Here is a 14,141-nt window from a genome sequence, read left to right on the forward strand (position 1 = left end):
TATACATTCCTCCAAATCCCTCTAACACTGTTAATTCACTTCTTTTTTCTTCTTGTTCACTCCCAAATCTCTATCCATTTATTTGAATCAGAATTCTAAGAATATATGCATAAAAATGCTCAGGATTCAATAAAAATTTTTATCTAAAAGTAGAAGATATAGTACGAAACCTCTTTTTGTCGGAAAGAAAGGGAGAGGTAGAGATTTGTGGGCTGCTTTATATGTGTGTGAGCAGGAGAGGAGGAAGTGTTGCAGTGATAGAGCAAATGGCATAAATGTTACAATAGAGTGCTTTTATCACACCCAATTAAGTTTTTGCAAAGCTTTTGAAAAATATTTATTAATTATGCAGATGGTGCGCAATAAAAAATAGGGAAGAACCATGAATCTAGAAAGAGAAGAGAATGATCTTGAATTATTTGGAGTAATTCAGAGTGATTACTAGCTAATACACCATTAATCTTCTTCTTCTTGGATCATTTACGTAAAATCCTAATTTATTAATTTGGGAGTGGACATGAAGAATTTGGGAATGAGCGGGAAGAAAAAAGAAGAGAATTAGTGGTGTTAGAAGGATTTGACGGAATGTATCAATTTGGAACACTAGGTAATTTTTTTGTATGAAATATATAAACTTACTTTTTTTGTATATTAAACTGAAACATTGGTGGAATATTATGGGTAAATGATACTCCTATTGCACATCTAATCAAATATAGAAACAATTAATAATATATTTCAAAAGTAAAAAAAACCAATAGCGTATTAAAAAATAGTCTAATTAACGAATCGAGTATTTGGGTAATACCCGATACCCAACCGAATTACCCAATACCTGAATTATCTTAAATTTCATTACCTGATCTCATACACAATCTCAAAAATTGGGTATAGGGCATCCAATACCCAACGAGTATCGGGTCGGTTCGGATAAATCCAATACCCGATATCCGTATTCCCACGTCTAATTATAATTCATGCGGTTTAATGGTTCATTTGTTTGGGAGTGTATACATATATTATGATTATAAATAAGGTTAATTGTCTTAATATATATGATTCCCTTTGCAGCTTTGATAGTAATTAAGTTTGAGATGTATTTCGACGTGGCTGCACTTTTTAATGCTTAGATTTTAAAATAATGAATAAATAACTACTCAATATCAAAGGCTCCAAATTCTATGGCTATAATAAATCGATTTGGAAATAGTGTCGCCGTCGGACCTAAGTTTATCGATCAAATTTAGGGGCTGTAGGTTGCGAATTAATATTTTGGACTGATAGGTAACATATTTATTTTAATGAGTTGAACATACGTTAAAATATAAAGCTTTCTTTTTTTATATATAGACCAAAATGAGAAGTTATTTGAGAATACTTATTTCATGGGCCGATATATTGAGAGGAAGCCCAACAGTGGGCCTCGATGTGCAAAGCCTAAAGCCTGCTCATTAGGGTGTGCAAAGTAGGGAAGTCAAAAGGGCCAACTTGCTTGGGCTCGGCCTATCGTAACGGGCTGTTGAACAATGTGGTTACTGGTTACATCCTTCGATCTCCATTAAATATCTCATAGTTTCTTATTGTGATGACCCCTAATTTTTTGGTTTTGGGTCGGGCCAATTGAGCTAAAAATATAATTTAACTCAGTATATTTATATTGGTGATTTTATAATTATAATAAATGAATACCTATACAAATGAGTGTTATGCTATATGAACATTTAAAGGATTTTATGTGATTTACAATTTTATTACTTTTGTATTTTTAATTAAAATTAATTTTATTGATATTTTATCTACAACAAATAATATCTAATTATTTATATTAGTAAATATACTTGTATTCTGAAATCTACTTATGATTATTTTTTTTTGTAAAATTATAGTTTTACAATTCATTCTTCCCTCTGTCCCTCATTTTGATCGATTAACCAACTTAATTGGTTTGGTTTTAATATCAGAGCCCACCAATTACTCTAGTTACTCAAAGTGGAGTATTTGAGCATTGGGCTTAAATCATTGAAAGTGGCTTTACTTTTATCTCTTTCTTATCTCTTATCCACCAAAATGACAATCGACTTAATACTTTTCTCTGTTTCTCAATCGCACCAAAATGTAAACAAGCATTTTTCTAAATGTTCTATATATCCTAAAAATGAATTAATTAAAACGTGTTTTGTTTGGTTTTTGACCCTTAATTAAAACGTCTTCGACTAAAAAGAACAACATTTTCAAAACACGAGAATATCAAAAACATAAACTCGCAACATTTTGGTCGCACAAATGCCTTTAATTCCGGAAATTGATTATTATACCAAGAGAATGAAAACAAGTTTAAAGAATTACGAGCATTGGCCACATAAAAAATTATAATTCCGTTTCGCGAACTAATCCATCTTTTCGTAGTTTATGTAGTGAGGAAATTTACTACTACTGGTTTTTTATTAATAAGTAGAATATTGAATGTCGAAATTATTTTCAATAACGTATAAAGATCTCATATTCGAAAAGGGAAACTTTTATAGTAGGAGGAATGAGTTATGGATTTTGAGATATATTTCCTACTCGTGCTGCTGTGAATGAAATGATAACTAAAAAACAGTCGCAATATCCAAAATCCAAATCTTGTTCGCGTCCTAAATCTAATCATACCTAAATACTCCCTCCGTCCCGAACTACTTGCACTTATTTCCTTTCTGGACGTCCCAAGTTATTTGCACTCTTTCCATTTTTAGTAAAAATTATCACCTACAGCCGCAATTGTTGACTTTGCTATACACTCATTTCTTAATCTTCGTGCCGAAAAGGAAATGTGCGAGTAGTCCGGAACGGAGGGAATATATAATTAAAAAAATAAATGAAAGTAAGAGAGCTAGATGCTTCATGGGCTGAGGCCATAAGAAGCTAAATAATCAAATAAAATATATGCGAAAAGTCAAATTTCTTCTCAACGTATTATTGAGATCTTATGAAATGCGAGATAGTATCCCACAACATTAAAAAATGATTAAAATAAAAGAGAAAAGAATAATTAGAGATGAAGCACTACCTACTTGAACATGTGGGATGCTGGTTAAACTTTTGTCTTGTGGGGCCACAAGCCACCCCATAAGATGGTATGTCTCAGTGGATGCACGTCTCTTCCGGTCCCACCATATTTATTTAATTATTTAGTTCTCTTATTTTTATTTTCCTACATATGAGTATTTTTTTTATGTGAAAATTGTAAGGCAGGCTACAACTTTATGTTAAAATATTTTCTTTGGAATTCCTGAGATGGGCCTAAAAAGTGATGATGATTGCTACTGCAGTTCGAGGAGGTGAAAAAGGTGGAATAAAAAGGCAATCGCAGTTATTATTAGCGAAAAAGCATCATGAAATCTATGTAGAAAGTTAGTTAAAGAAAAATATACTATGAATAAGAGAGAGGTCTCAACAAACCACTAGTAGTCTATAGCTGAATTTCTTCTATCCCTTTCTCTCATCTGTTTTATGGAGTCCTACTATTATTCAAATAATAATTTTATTTAATTCTAACCATTCAAATAATATGACTTGAATTGCATCACACATACTTGAAGGCGTCGATTGCAAACCATTTAAGGCAAAGAAGTTTATTAATTCATTAATCGTAACTCTACTAATTTGTTGTTGATTAATTGTCTTTGATATACAACTGTCGGCTTGTCTGAATGCTATTGCAATTTCGTCAATATAACCGTTTTTTATAAAATTTATTTTATGGGCAATAAAGAGCAAGTCTTCACTTCAATCAAAGGTACGACTGTTTATAAAGGAGTATGATTTGCATAATTATAAAATAATCAATTTCAATTTTATAATACATGATTGAATAATACTACTCCTACTACAATCTAGCTATGTGTTTATAAAAAATTTGTATTGTAGTTAAGTAATACTCTCTCCGTCCTATCATAGTAGTCAATCTTATTGTGAACATGAGTTTGAAGAAATGTAAAGAATAGTGAGTTGGAAAAGTTAGTGGAATATGAGACTCACTTTTTTATATTGATTTTATGATAAAATGTTAGTGAAGTGAGTTAGTGGAATGTGAGACCTACTTACCATTTATGATAAAATTAAGTGAGACTCTTATTGTGGAACGGATAGAGTAAAAAATTACTAATAATAAAACTCCACAAAAATTGATGTAATTACCATCATGTTTTTTTATTTTTACTTTAGAAAAAAATGAAAATTGATCATTTGCTTAATAATAGTAATTGGTTGAATGTCCGCAAAGAGTATAATTCTCTAAGATGGCACTTGATTCGTTATATAAGATAATAAAAAGACATAATATGAAATAGGCTAAAATAATATTTGTTTAATAGTATTAAGTTGGTCATAGGGGTGGAGGCAAAGTGTGAGAGACAATTCAATACTATTAGCATTGTAGAAATACGCCAAGAGACATTGTCACGGGTCGAGTTTTTAAGAAAAATCAACTGAATAATAGATAACATTAGACATGTCATAAGTAAAAATGGCAATCGAACAACCCTAATATTTATAATGGTAGTACTAGTCTTTTGTTTGAAAATATTTGGGAAAAAGATAGGTTTAGATGAGAATGATTGAGAATAGTTGTTTTTTGGAAGGGTGAAGGAGAATGGAGTGGTGGAAGTAGTGATATCTTTATCAAAGAGGGAAAGAGATAATGTGGAGGTGGAACCACTCGTGCAAAAGTAGTTAAACTAGAGGAAAGTATGTGTATTGCGAAAAATCAAATAAGTGTGTCATTTTCTATCACACGAGGCCTAAACCCTATTGCCATCTCTCATCTCACTTTCTCTCTCTGGAATTGGATAACACCTTCCTTCCACGCATCTCCATCTACGCACGTGAATGCTTTTGACGAAAAGCCCCATCCATCCCTATTTAATTTCCAAGCTTACATTAAATTTAGTTATTTGATAGTATTAATTTTAAATTCTAACATAATTCAACCCTCCTAATTTTTTGAAAGATCGGACCTTTCAGTTTTTCAATTTGAAGATCATTTATTGAGAATTGTGAAAAGTCGGGATATTTTCTGATTTTTATGACTGAATATATTCATGTCTCATTTGTATGGCTAATAATCTGAATCTTTTACCAAATAAATAATGTTTTTGTTTGATCTGTCTATATGATCATATACAAATCCAAATTTAAATCGCTCAAAAAATAATGTGTACGCCAAATGAATAAAATAGATAATGATCCAACGATAAATAAACAATTTATTTGTTTTAATTTGTTTTGTTCTCAAATGCAACAACTCTCTCTCTCTCTTCTCAATCTAATCATCAAAAAAGAAATAGGAGGTTTCCTCTTTTGCCCCTTCAAGAAAAGTTGTTAATAATCAAAACCCAATTAGCAAAAGGTTTTAATCAAATCAGTAGAATTATTAGTTAGGTTGTTCAGGCAGAGATGAATTACTACTAGTTTTGATTCGACGATGAGTTGGCAATAAAGGCCACCAATTTCACGAAGGTCACGTGACGTGGAATTAAAATTGCAACGCGGTGGGCCGCCCCCAACTAAACATACGCCCCATTAACTGCGCAGTGCGCACCCTCCGCCACCTGGCGTCAGTTTTGCCATTAATAACTGATTCCTACTCTTATCCTGCGCGGCTCCAAAATTAGGATGAGGGCTAATTTGTCAATTTACGATTTTTTTTGTGTTTCGAACCTCACACTATCTGCAAAACACCAAAAAGCACCATACCCTAATTAATTTTATAATCCTTGTTCAACCCCACCAACTCGCATAATTACGAAATAACAGCCACATGAAGAGAACCTTGCCATCTTTTTTTTCAATATAAATGCTACACTCCCACCCTTTTCATCAATCATAAAATATCACACACACCACATGCATAAATATATTTTTTTATTCAAAATATGCCTTGTTGGATGTTACAAGGGAATAGTTAGTTATGTCAGTAGTTAAGCTAGAAAATTCAAGGTCTATATCACTCTTGATATTTGTGTGATTTCAAGTAGCATTACCATTTTGCAAATTTCGAAAGTCAGTGTAGATTATTCTCGTCTTAATAGATATTTATGATAAATATTACAAGTACAAAAAAGCAACAATTGACATTCAAGTGAAACTACGATTTTACCAATTAAATGCATGATGAATCTTTAATTTACCTTGAATTTCATCGTTTAAATTCAATAATAAAAATAATTTTCAAAAGATTAACTAACTTAGGAAACTTATTACATATACTTATGTTTTTACATCTAGGTAACATATTCATACATATAGACCCTCAAAAAAAATTATTTTTGCTTTTTTGTCATCTTGTACTCAGATGGCATACCGATATATATAGAGGAATATAAGAGGATGTTTACTTTCTAAAATTAGTCTAGAAAGATAACCAATACTCTTCCCATCTCATAATAGACGTCACACTTTCTTTTTCAGTTTGTGCCACATAAAATGGGATTTGGATCCCTTGTTGTCGAGATAAGTACAACAAGGATGCTTTTCCCCACACCATTATTTTATTCATAAAATAAAATATTGAAATATTAATTTCTTTTTTCTACTATAAAATAACGGGACGTGAGGAACAATAACCACTCTCTCCACGCCAGTGGATCCAAACCCAAAAAATGTCACATTTCTTTATTTGAAAAAAAGTTATTTCTCACATAATTTAAAGGACTATTTTCTTTCTCCACTTAAAACAAAATAACATTTTCTAAAATATCATACTATTATCCAAGTATGTCATCTATTATGGGACGAATGAAGTACTATTACTAACCTAACCTCTTATTTACTTGGATGGATTGGGATTTTGGAATATCATTCGGGCTAATTTATACTCCATGACGCAATAGTAACACTAGAGAACCTTTAAATACTAATGAAAATAATAATTTATTTTATGGATAGTTAAAAGTAAACAGTCACATAGTAACATACGATAATTAAAATTAGGTAAAAAAAAAATCTGAAGATCAAATTAGGAATGTTGAAATGTTAAACCGGAAATGAATGTAAATTTTAATTAGTAGATTTTAAATTTAAAACAAGCGCAATAACTTCCGTCAATTAAAATTCACTATTGCGCAATAACTTCAGTCACAAATAAAATGGGACTGTTTATGAAAATATAAATAAACAAAAGGCGAAAAAAGAAAATAATTGTTTGTGGGTTCATTTATAAAGTCGCCGTTGCTTGGTTTGTTTGTGTTTGTGTCTGAGCCTCTTGAAATATGCCATGTGATCTTGCTCTTGCTTCACACCCATCTCTTTGATTGACTTCCGACGAAAGCCACCGGGGCCCCGCATCAACGCGCTTTCCAATCACCGGAATCTGACGTCTAGCCGTCGCTACGGCTGAGAATTACCATGAGCAACGTGCACAACAGCGTGGATACCGTAAATGCTGCTGCCACCGCAATTGTTACCGCTGAAAGCAGAGTTCAGCCATCAACGGTTCAGGTGCGTGTGTTTTCTGTTCTCAATCGTTTGAATTGCTCACTGAATTGTCCTGGTGTGTGATTCTCGGCGTCGATTTTTGCTGTTTTGGTATTTTTTTGTTGATTTTTTTTCCGTTTGCTGATCGGGAAATCTGGTTCCTAACGCTTATTCGTGATGAACTTCTAGAATTAGATTTGACGGTAATTTGAATCTTTTAGATCGACTTATTTGTAAATGGAATCTTTTTGATATAATGATGGAAATTACTTTTGTTATAGTTGCAAAGCTTGCGCTATAATTGGAAGAAATCTAACTGGAAAAAGGCTCCCTCGAGTTAAAGTGTACAGTGGCAGCCAAATTTGACCTTGATTTGAAATTACAGATGGTAGTTGTATTTTTCAGAAATTTATATACTCCATGTCTTTGAGCTGTGAATTATGTGTGATGTTCCTTGATACACCATGACCATAACATCAACATCAGTTATAATTTTTAGCAGAGTGATCAGACTGCAAAGTTTGGCAGAACTCAGATTGGAAAGACTTGTGATTTTCCCCATATTTCCCCAGCTCAATTGCTACCAAAACCTAGTTATTTGTGACACAGATCAAATTGAGTTTATGATCTCTTGAAGTTGAAGCATAAGGGTTGCCAATTTCTGGAATGTTCTTTAGATGGAACACTCTTGAAGAATTATTGTAGGGGTTGGAGCAGAAGAACAATATTAGCTTGTATTTTGATATTATGTCTTGATTTAATAAGATTCTCACAGTCAGCATAAGCAACAAACTATTTTTTGCCGAAGAGCGGTGAAGTTCAACCTTTCTAGAAAAAATCACAGTACAAGAAATGTTGAGATAAGGCTGTTTGATGGATTTTTATAATGTAGAAGGTAAAAGAGCATGATTCAGACTTTAGTCATTCTCGCAAGGTTCATATAATGGAGAATGTCCCTTAGGGAGGTCAAAATATGGCATTGAAGTGTGAATATGGAGAATTCAGAAATGTATAGCAAAACCACAAGCTACTGAATACGTGAAGTCGCATACAGGCACTCTACAATAAAATGAAAATTGCGAGTGGGGAGATGGACATAGCAGGTGCACCTTGGAAAAGTTGGGAGACAGCTTGAATGTATTAATTAATTACTCTAAGGAAAACATAATGGGAGGCGGGATAGTGTTATAATCTGGCTAATAATTAAGTCTTTCCCGAGTTGCTAAGAGTGGATAAGTTAGTTAACTGTATAAAATCTTGATTTCTTTTTTTTGATATTCACTTTAATGTCTTGTGGATGTAATTGTTTTGTGTTAGAAGCTAGTGAGTAGTTTTTTTAATAGATCTGAGTTTCAATGATAGTTGAAGATGTTTTCTGTTGGCATGGTGTGTATCTTTTTCAAACTGCTCTTATATATTTAGCTACTAAAACATTGAGAAATAGAAGATGCAATAACTGATCATGCTTGCATTTGTTTTACTCCAGAAAAGAAGATGGGGTAGCTGTTGGAGCATCTACTGGTGTTTTGGTTCTTACAAACACAGCAAACGAATAGGTCATGCCGTTATTGTTTCTGAACCAGCTGCACCTGGGGCCGGGGTTGCGGCCCCTGTTTCTGAAAGTTGGAGCCGCCCTTCCACCCTTGTAATGCCCTTCATAGCCCCTCCATCTTCTCCTGCTTCCTTTCTGCAATCGGACCCTTCCTCTGCCACTCAATCACCAGCTGGTGTACTGTCCCTTGCGTCCCTTTCAGTTCATGCTCAGTCTACTGGTGGAACTGCACCGATGTTTTCAATTGGCCCCTATGCTCATGAGACTCAGTTAGTATCACCACCTGTCTTTTCTACCTTCACTACTGAACCATCAACTGCTTGTTTCACTCCACCTCCTGAATCGGTACAAATGACAACACCTTCTTCACCAGAAGTTCCCTTTGCCCAGCTTTTATCATCATCACTTGCACGGAATCGGAGAAACAGTGGCACCAACCTGAAATACAACTTATCCCAGTATGAATTCCAACCTTATCAGTATCCAGGAAGCCCCGGTGGTCATCTTAAGTCACCTGGCTCAGCAATGTCAACTTCTGGAACCTCATCGCCCTTCCCTGATAAACGGCCTATTATGGAATTCAGGGTGGGCGAAGCGCCCACATATCTGGGGTATGAACACTTTCCAAATTATAAGTGGGATTCGAGAGTTGGTTCTGGATCATTAACTCCAAATGGTTGGGGCTCAAGGCTAGGCTCTGGAGCTTTGACACCTAATGGTGGGGAACCTTCATCCCGAGATGGCCACCTTCTGGAGAACCAAATCTATGAAGTGGCATCACTTGCCAACTCTGACCGTAAATCTCAAAATGATGATCTTGTAGTTGATCATAGAGTCTCTTTTGAACTATTCGGTGAAGACATTCCTACTTGTATCGTGAGGGAGCCAGCCCCGTCTCATAGAAATGCATCAGCAGATGTACAGGAGGCAACAGCAGATGAAACAGATAAGAAGGTTTCAGCAACCAAGAATGCAGATGGCTTCAGAGAGCAATTGAATAGGGATACTGCAAATGAAGTTCCGGGAGTGCCTTCAGAAGGGGAGGGAGAGGTGTTACATCAGAAACATCGTACAATCTCACTAGGTTCGAGCAAAGAGTTCGACTTCAACAATCCAAAAGGGGAAGTCTCGGAAAAATCCACTGTGGATTGTGAGTGGTGGATCAGTGAGGAAGTTGCAAGGGAGGAAACAGGCCCTCGGAATAGCTGGAGTTTCTTCCCGATGCTACAATCAGGGGCCAGCTGACACCAAGCAATTGTAAATCTCTGAATGAAGGTGAGAAACTCGAAAACTTTATGGTTATACAAGCAGAAAACATCGATTTAGTTTCGTGTGTAGATTTTGCAAGCTTGTTGGGTTAGCGTTGTAAATGGATTCCAGTACCTTGCATCGAGAAGAAGGTATCTATAGAGACCTAATTATGCCTGGTAGAGTAAGAATGATATCAAGATTTTTCCTTGTATTTCCAGAATTTTAGGTGCATACTATGAAAAATATTTTAATGTATAAGTGTCATGATTGTTGACTTGTATTATGGAAACAAGCTGTATGTGCTTGTTTCTTTTGACTTTGGACAGAACGGTCCTGCTTCAACAACCTATCCCTTTAATTATCCAATATCCTTAGTTACTTTTTTTTTTTGTTTCTATTTCCAAAAAGTGTTATACAACTTGTTTTTTTCCTGCAGAAGCATGTTCTTTTCATCCCCATAAATGTTGCACAAACATATTGTAGCAACTAACCGTGCGTTCTCCCTGGTAATAAATATATAGTTTGATAATATAATTCTCACGTCTTATTTTTTTTTTTGTTTCCCATCATTTTTTGCTAAATGAATTTCTCTCATTCTTGATTCTCTTTTTCACTCCAGTGAGGGATAATATTACTATACCAATATCTCATGATAATTATATCCGAGTGAAAGAGAAATAAGAAAAGATGCATTTTTAATTGAAAAGGAGCGAAAAGAAATGATGAATTTAAAGAGCGATTATTATCATAGAGGTATTCTCTTCTCTTTTCCACGATAAATTATCAATCAGTGAGAATGCACTTTACCAAATTTAAATCGTACGTTGGGTTGGGGTCTTGTTTACTTGTATTAATAATTCATAAGTAGATGATTAATAATTTAATCCCACGTGATCCGAGGTATATTTTGACTGTACACCTTTATTGGAAGCAAAATATATCGAATATATTTAAACGATCTACGACTACGATTAAAACACGTTGCCTAGTCAAAATTCGACATAGGAAAAATTACAGAGCTCACAGAAAGCTGGTGTGGATATATCAAATGATGTAGGAGTAGTACAAAAATGAAATTACTAGATTATTTGTTTTGTTTTACACTCTGCATTACGAGTCCAACCTAATACGAACTCATTTATAAATAAAAAAAATTAGGCCCGGTCCAAAACTTTATCGTTCCTGGTTATGCAGCAGTCGGGCTTATTACCTATAAAATAACATAGGCCTAGTATGGTCTTGGATCAGGCCTAGTAAAGATTACTACTCCATCCATCCCACAAGAATATGCATTTTTTTTAGTCCGACCTACAAGAATATGCTCTTTCTAATTTAGAAAGTCTTCTCTCTCTAATGAGGTGATACTCATTCTTCACTAACAATACTTTAATTACATTTTCACTCTAACTCTCTCTTACTTTACTAATTTTGCATTAAAATCCGTGTCTAACCCAAAGTGCATAATCTTTGGAGACAAAGGGAGTACAACATTTGACGAAAAAGTGCATTTTTTTTGCCAGAAATGTAGTACTCCATCCGTCCCTATGTAGTAGAGGCGTTTCATTTTGAGCACTTATTTTGAAAAAATGATAATAGATAGTTAAAGTGTAGAGAGAGTAAAATAAGAGAGAGAATAATACAGATAAGAGTCTTCTCTATATTATTCTATCTCTTACGTTACTTTTTATATACTTTAACTATTTATTATTATTTTTCCAAAAAGAGTGCTGAAAATGAAACGCCTCTACTGCAGAGGGACGGAGGGAGTACTACCATACAATAATAGTTTCATCGTGTTTTCATTTTGGCTAGTCCGTCAAAATTAGACTCATATCACAAATATAAAATCACTCTACTTTATCCATTTTTTCTTTTTCTCACATATTTTACCCAATTTATCTGTTTCTCTTTTATATTTTTATCTATTTTTTTTCTCTCTTATTTTACCACTATCTATAGCTATTTCTCTCTTACTGAAGCACTTTTACCCACTTTATCTATTTATTTGTCATACTCTATTAATTTTGCATTAAAACTATATAATCTACTATTTTTGGTGTGGAAGAAGGAAGTACATTTTTAGCGAGAAAAGTCTATCTTATTGGACTTATTTTTTTTCAGATGAACAATTTAGACTTCTCCAGTATGTTTTTTCATGTATTGTTCTTGGACTCAATTCTCTTAGTCGTATGAATATTTTATAACTTTAGTCCATTTTCAGAACTTCAGTCTTCAACAATATTTCATAGTAGTATGTTTTGATATTTCGTCCGTTTTTCCCGTGTTTCAGTTTCGTGGTATGATTATTCATTTAAATTACACTTTATTTTTGGGCTGAACTTTAAACTAAAATAATACTCTAATTAATACACAAAGTATTGCAGACTTATATTACTCCTAGCACCATGAAAAATAAATTTCATTTTTTCATTATAGTCGTCCATCAAAATTATTCTTATTTTTATTTATAGAAAATTTCTCACCATTTTTTTTATTTACCCACCTATTTTATTCACGGCTTGTTTTACCCACCTATTTTATTCACGGCTTGTCCCTCATACTTTATCAACTATGCGTTACTACTATGAGTTAATAATGGAGTATATGATATACCAGTAAAAGTTTAAAGAGTCAATTGAGGGGGTGTCAATTAAAGTCAGAGCAAATTTATTAGACGCGGACTTGCAATGCACCGAAACATGAGAAAAACAACAGGACTAAATAAATACATTAAGGTGGTGTTGGGTTTGCTAAATAAAATCGAGATATAATATAGAGTTGAGTTGTGAGATTATTTTAGTTGGAGGGGTTAGCTATGACTAATTATTTCATGATCATCCATCTAGGATTGATTGAGTTGTGGGGTTGAATCTGATCATGAACCAAACACACTACATATTTAATCCCAAGATACAATCTTGCAAACCGAATATGCCCCTCCAAATAAAATAATCTCACAACTCAATCTTAGATTATAGTATCTCGATACTATTTTATTTAGCAAATCGAACACCACCTAAGACCGAAGATTTAGGACCAGATCAATTGTTTGAAAGGAAGAAGAGTTTGGTTTAGAATTTAGTACTCCTAACTTCCTAAGTAATAAGTCAATGAGAAAATATAGACAAGAATACCTAACTACCGGATAAACATATTGATATGAACCACAACCAACATATGCCAGTTTTAAAGAATCTGTATTCCTAGAAATTTCATTTTGTCGATATGAAATGACATAGTATATTATTATTATTATTATTATTATTATTATTATTATTGTTATTATTATTATTATTATTGCACATCTGAATGTCTTAGCAAATAGGTCGATGGTGATACCAAGAGTACATTATTTGTTTTGATGGATACATGAATTTATATAAAAGATTCTCGTATTTGATCCTCAATTTGATTGAAATAAATAAATAAGTAAACAATTATATAAATAAAACCGAATAATACGCTTTGAATAGTTAAAGTTAGAGTATATTATATGTAAATCCACACCTTATTGCAGAACTGCAGAATTAGACTAAATTAGTGTTTTTAGATCTAGTTTTTTATGGATGAGATGCGCAAATGTATAAATTATTTTCGCATTCATCATGAACCTATTTTACTTCAGCCCACAACAAATAAGTATTAGGAGGATTCAACTTCATTCCAGAATATATTTTACTTCATTCCAGTAGTTTTTACTTAATTCCAATAGGATTATTATTTCATTTCAGTACTTACAGACGTTTTCGCCGTCGCATACCGTTATTTCTCCCTGCAATGTCTACCACCGCCGCCATCACTATGGCAACAAAATGGAATGATATAGCCTAATTGAATGGTGTAATAAGCACATGGAATGATGTAATAAACTATTAGAAGGAAG

The 14,141-nt window shown here is 33.4% G+C and overlaps 1 protein-coding gene across 1 annotated transcript; it reads left to right on the forward strand.

The window, feature by feature from the left end:
* Positions 1-7,196: 7,196 nt before the first annotated feature.
* LOC121794677 lies at positions 7,197-10,624 on the forward strand. The gene is made up of 2 exons (XM_042192953.1): positions 7,197-7,479; positions 8,942-10,624. Exons 1-2 carry the CDS (start codon positions 7,387-7,389, stop codon positions 10,250-10,252), a joined length of 1,404 nt encoding a protein of 467 aa, XP_042048887.1. The 5' UTR covers positions 7,197-7,386; the 3' UTR covers positions 10,253-10,624.
* The last annotated feature ends 3,517 nt before the right edge of the window (positions 10,625-14,141 follow it).

This window comes from Salvia splendens, chromosome 3 (genome assembly GCF_004379255.2).
Source record: "Salvia splendens isolate huo1 chromosome 3, SspV2, whole genome shotgun sequence".
NCBI classification, from domain to species: Eukaryota; Viridiplantae; Streptophyta; class Magnoliopsida; order Lamiales; family Lamiaceae; genus Salvia; species Salvia splendens.

What these genes read in the sequence shown, in the direction of transcription:
- LOC121794677 (XM_042192953.1), top strand. Translation starts at nt 7,387, where the DNA reads ATGAGCAACGTGCACAACAGCGTGGATACCGTAAATGCTGCTGCCACC. An exon ending in TTCAGCCATCAACGGTTCAG is followed by an intron (nt 7,480 to 8,941) that starts GTGCGTGTGTTT and finishes GTTTTACTCCAG; the next exon opens with AAAAGAAGATGGGGTAGCTG.